The sequence below is a fragment of the Python bivittatus genome, unplaced genomic scaffold (genome assembly GCF_059951505.1).
Source record: "Python bivittatus isolate LINGU-HERP-01145 unplaced genomic scaffold, Pbiv_v1 ctg000330_np1212, whole genome shotgun sequence".
Taxonomy (NCBI): domain Eukaryota; kingdom Metazoa; phylum Chordata; class Lepidosauria; order Squamata; family Pythonidae; genus Python; species Python bivittatus.
Genome location: NW_028277058.1, coordinates 58,956,112 through 58,961,176, shown reverse-complemented (window position 1 = coordinate 58,961,176; position 5,065 = coordinate 58,956,112). Strand labels below are relative to the sequence as shown.

The 5,065-nt window shown below is 43.1% G+C and overlaps 1 protein-coding gene across 1 annotated transcript; it reads right to left on the bottom strand.

Annotated features, from left to right (window-relative positions):
* Nucleotides 1–470: 470 nt before the first annotated feature.
* LOC148215989 (general transcription factor II-I repeat domain-containing protein 2-like) lies at nucleotides 471–2,026 on the bottom strand. Its single transcript, XM_088141525.1, has 2 exons — nucleotides 1,025–2,026; nucleotides 471–617 (listed from the first exon to the last, which is right to left on the bottom strand). The coding sequence occupies exons 1-2, from the start codon at nucleotides 2,024–2,026 to the stop codon at nucleotides 471–473; spliced, it is 1,149 nt and encodes a 382-aa protein (XP_087997651.1).
* Nucleotides 2,027–5,065: the final 3,039 nt, after the last annotated feature.

Below are 5,065 nucleotides of genomic sequence, written 5' to 3'. Positions count from 1 at the left end.
TCCAGGAAGCTGAAATATGTCAGAACATTGTAAAGTACATTACGTATTACTGGCAATAAAGGTGGTCTGTCAACTTTTAAGTTCAAAAAATATGAACAGGAACATAACACCAAGTATACATGTTGTGTCCAAATATATTTATAACTGATTTAGACCAACTGACATTAACTGAGATTTTACAATGTATTCATCTCAATTGAAAAAAAAAACTTGCCTGCACTAATGTGAAGGGTGAAACTGAGATCTGGACTGCAGCACATAGGCTAGGTCTGGTTCAAAGGCAGTAGTTTTAATGTGCAAAATGTCACGCAGGTGAGAGTCACTTAGTCTTGTCCTCACACAGTTCTTGTTAAAGTTCATAGCAGAGAATGTCTTCTCACACAAATATGTTGAGCCAAACAAGCTCAGCATTTTCTTAGCCAATGTTTGAATCTCTTGAAACTGGCCCTTATCCAGTTGGCGGTAAAAGTTCACAAGAGAGCTGTTGGGTGACGACTGCGTAACTTGTCACAATGGAGCTCAATGAGCTTGAGCTGCAGCTGATCTGGAGCATCATTGGGGTCAACAGAGAATGGAGAGGAGAAAAGGCTGATCTCCTTTTCAATAGCTGCAAAATCCTGAAAGCGCCGTTTAAACTCCCCAGCCAGAGATGCGATGTCTGCTCCATACCTGCTCATTTGTGCACTGATATTGTCCTGTGGAAAACTTCATTATTTCCTGCAACACTGAAAAATGTATGGTATTGGGCTGTGTTTGTGACAACTGCCTTAGGAAAAGTTGCAGCTGTGTTCCAAAAGCTTTGAGGTGTGAATAAAAGCTGGTTCACTGCTGTATCTTTTCCCTGAAGACTTGTGTTCAGTACATTCAGATGCTTTGTTTTGTCAACTAGAAACCCCAAATCAGCCAGCCAGATAGGATCAGATAGTTCTCGCATCGGTTGTCCCTTTGTTTCCAAGAATTCTCCGATTTCCTTTCTGAGAGAGTAGAAACGCTGCAGTGCAGACCCCCGACTGAGTCATCTTACATCGTTGTGATATAAAACATCTTCGTATTCGGCCTGGATGTCCAGTAGAAACTGTTTAAACTGGCGGTGGCACAGGGCTTTAGAGCGAATAAAATAGTCTTTTAACACCGGTTTCATAACATGATCATATTTGAGATGTTTAGCACAGAGAACTTGTTGATGAATGATACAGTGGAGTTTAATAGCTTTGCCTCTTCCTTCGATCACCTTGTTACAGATTAGGGTTGATAATCCACTTTGTTCACCAGCCATGGCAGGTGCCCCATCGGTAATAATCCCAGTAACTTTGTTCCAGGGCAGTTTCATGTCATCTATGGCGGAACTAACAAACAAATCTTTTCCTCTTGTTTGGCCCATAAGGCACTGGAGGTCAAGTAGCTCTTCAGTCACATTCATTTCATCGTCCACACCTCTCATAAAAATCAGCAACTGAGCTGTGTCAGATAGGTCCGTGCTTTCATCACGGGCTATTGAAAAGAAGTCAAAATCCACTCCTTTGGATGTCAACTGTCTCTTAATATCTGATGAAATATCTTCAATTTTCCGTGCTACAGTGTTACGAGCCAGGCAAATGTTGGCAAACTCTTGCTTCTTCTCGGGACAGATATTCTCAACCATTTTCATAACGCATTCTTTGATAAATTCACCCTCACCAAAAGATTTGCAATTTTTAGCAATTAACATTGCCACCTCATAGCTCGCCCTTATGGCATTTTCATTTGACTCACGAGCTCTTGTAAAAAATCGCTGTTGTAACATTAAAACAGCTTCAAGTTGCTTCAATTTTTCATTGCGGTCGCGCCCTGTTAGCTTGTCGTATGTGCTATGTCTCAACTGGTAGTGTCTCTTGACATTAAATTCCTTATAAACAGCCACAGTCTCTTGGCATATCGGACAAACACAGTGATTCCGTATTTCGGTGAAGAAATATTCCACTTTCCACCTGTCCTGGAAGCGGCAGCCCTCACTGTCAACTTTCCTTCTCTTATTTACAGTCGCCATTTTAGAAATTGGCCAGAAGGGGGAAGGGATCGTGTGAGTGCAGTGCTGGAGGTTTGGGTCTAAGTGTGTTCGCCCAAGCCCTAATTATACTAAGTGTGTTCGCCCGAGCACTAATACACTGCCCAACAAGAATTCGACAGAGATCTCTTCTGAACGAAGTTACGCTGTAGTATACAGTGCTCTGCTGGCGGGCCACAAGTGAGGGGTAGTGTCTGGAGGCGGTGTCTTGTAGCCTCATGTAATAAACTTTGATCTTTTTTACTTTTAGCCCTTTGCACCCTTCTGGACTATTGTCTATTGTCCCCTGTCCTGAATAAAGATGGCAAGTGCAGGTTCTTTTCAGTTGCAGCAAAGATTAATTGCCTGCCCTTGTGGCTGTGTGTGGTGGAGACACAGCGCAGGGAGAAGGAACGCACCAAATCCCGTGACATCCGAGAGGTGGTGAGAACGCCGATGAGGACGTGCAGTTCCGTGGCGTTGAGAGATTCAGAGATCCCAGGGGTCCTGAGCGGTGCTCAGGGATTCACTGGGGGCCACAACAGATGGATTTTGCCAAATTACCTGTGGGGCCATATTAAACCGGAACACGGGCCGCAGTTGGCCCGCAGGCCGGACTTTGGACATGACTGGTCTATTCCATTAAAAATGAAGCTGAGGAAGTCCCTCCAGTGATGTACCTGGCAGTATCCATGAGCATCCAGTGATATCTTGCAGTCCCTGACATCTCAGGAAACATCTCGCACAGTTAATCCATTGGATCTGTTCGCAATCGCAACAATCCAGTTTTAGAGAACCTGCTTATACTGTAGAAGTTTATTGTGGACTCCTTGGTGCTCTCTGAGCTTGGTTGTTTGCACAGGTTTTGTTACCCAACAAGGTAACAATCAGTGCTAGCGAGTGCCAGATTTGCTCCCTGTTTATATTCAGCTGTGTTATTGTACACTATGGTCGCCAAACACTCATAAGGTAAACTAGTAAAAAAATTCTATGGCCAGTTTCCTCCAATGCCCTATCTATAGTTCTAAAAAGCAAATTATATTGATCCCCATTGTTATTGTGAATCCCTTCATAATCAGGCTTCAATTTAATTAATGGGGCCACAACCAAATTGTGTTGCGTTGACAATTTGCAAATTGCGTAGCTCTTAACCATATTCTGGCCCATCCTCTATATAATAATACAAGTGTGTGCAAAACCTGTTTTGGGTACCACTTTGGCAGTGCTCTTTTCAACAACCTTCAAGCCAACAGGATCCATATCATTGTCAGTCAATCAAATATCTTTATTATGGTCATTGACCAGTCTTTGCAAAAATAAATGCAACAATTTGTTATAAGGGGAGGAGGAAAACAAAACAGTAAACAAACATAACTAAGTTTTGTGCACTTGGCCAAATTATGCAACTGCTATGTGAGTGTCGAGTCAGCATCCCTTAAAAATTAATAAACATAAAATTTATCAGTACAGCCCTCAAATTTAGAGATTAATGGAGAGATTAGAGCATGTCATAAGAAGGACACCGTAAGAGGATATGAGCAACAATTTCTACCTCCCTGGATCCACAAAGGTGAAATCTCTGTAAATAAGTAGTCCCATGAAATCTTCCTGCTAGCAGGGCTGAAGGGAGGGCATCAAAGTGGGCTCTGGAAAAGGCCCATCTATATTTGCTTAGGGTTAGATTGTATAGATATCCCACAGTAGAGGGCTTGCAGCTATATAACAATTGGCAGTAGGATTCAAGAGCACTGATGACACCATTTTGGTGACCAATATCCCTAATTCATTCTTTTGTTACTGATTTGACCTTTTCCAGGGTTAATTGGCCTAAATATTCTGGAGAGAGGCCAAGGCTGCAAAGTTCTTCTGTACGAGTATGGTGCCAGTGAGATCGGTAGCTGTCTCGCAACAGCAGAGGCATCAGGCCAGTAGGGCCAAACATGATTCTGAGGCCTGGGATTAGAATCCTGGTCCAGGCCTGGGTCTTAATGCTTGGCACGTTAGCTTCAAGCCCCCAATGGGACTTCCCAAAAAGGGAGTACCTTCTTACCTTAGAACTTTGAAGCAGCGGTGTGGGTAATTCCAGGAAGGAGCAGCTGATAACCAGTGTTCAGCTTGTCCCTTCCCGGCCAATGCACCAAAACTGTCAGGGAAAAAACCCCATTAAACACGGGAGGCAGACACACCAGAACATGAGCCACTTCAAAGTTCTAAAAGCTTTATTAAATTGTTTGTGTTATGGTTATTGTTTGTTACACTATCAATAACACATAAAATACTTATGTAAATTCACATTGCAATGCGGACCAACACGAGCAAGCCATCAGGTAAGACAGCTTGACCAAGTGGTCCCGACCCCTTTGTTGCAACCCTTTTGATTTTCAAAAACCGCAAACCACAATCATGACTCTCAGGATTTGCAGCTGAATCATAACGTTCCCAGGGCTAATTTTACCACACTTCCCTGTTCCATTTGTCCTTGTCACATTCTTCCCATCAGCAGTTTGCTTAGTTTTGCAAGTTTACTTATTTCCTGTTATTGCCCTAAAGGCCATATTTCGGCTAACTTTACTTTTATTAAGTGCAATTAAAATATACATTAAAACATATAAAAGGCTATTGATAATTTTCCTCTCACAGTGGTTTCCTGGTCTCAAGGCTGTTAAAGAAACCAGACCAAGGCAGAAGAGATTGTTCACCTGGTGTACTATCCTTCCTGTCAGGCGTAGATGTGGCATAGTGCTGCCCAGGGCAGGGTTGTGCATCTTTATCTGAACGTAGTCAATGAGAGATCTGTTTCGGATCATCCTGAGTCAGTCTACATCTGCCATGGGCTGTATCACAACTGTGCTTCCCATTCACTCCTCTTTGCATCCTTCAAAACTCTGGGTACTAGCCCATAAGGATGGGGCCACAGAATTGAGATTACCAGAATTAGGGTTGGGGAAAGGTTGGCATCTATTCCTCCATGGTGTCAAGGGCCGATGACCATTCAAGGGCAGCCTGCAGATTGGCAGTTGTAGTTGAGGACACAGGTAGCAT

Coding starts and splice junctions, on each gene's coding strand:
- LOC148215989 (XM_088141525.1), bottom strand. CDS start 2,026: ATGGCGACTGTAAATAAGAGAAGGAAAGTTGACAGTGAGGGCTGCCGC. Junction 618..1,024: donor ATGTTTTATATCACAACGAT/GTAAGATGACTC, acceptor CGGCGCTTTCAG/GATTTTGCAGCTATTGAAAA.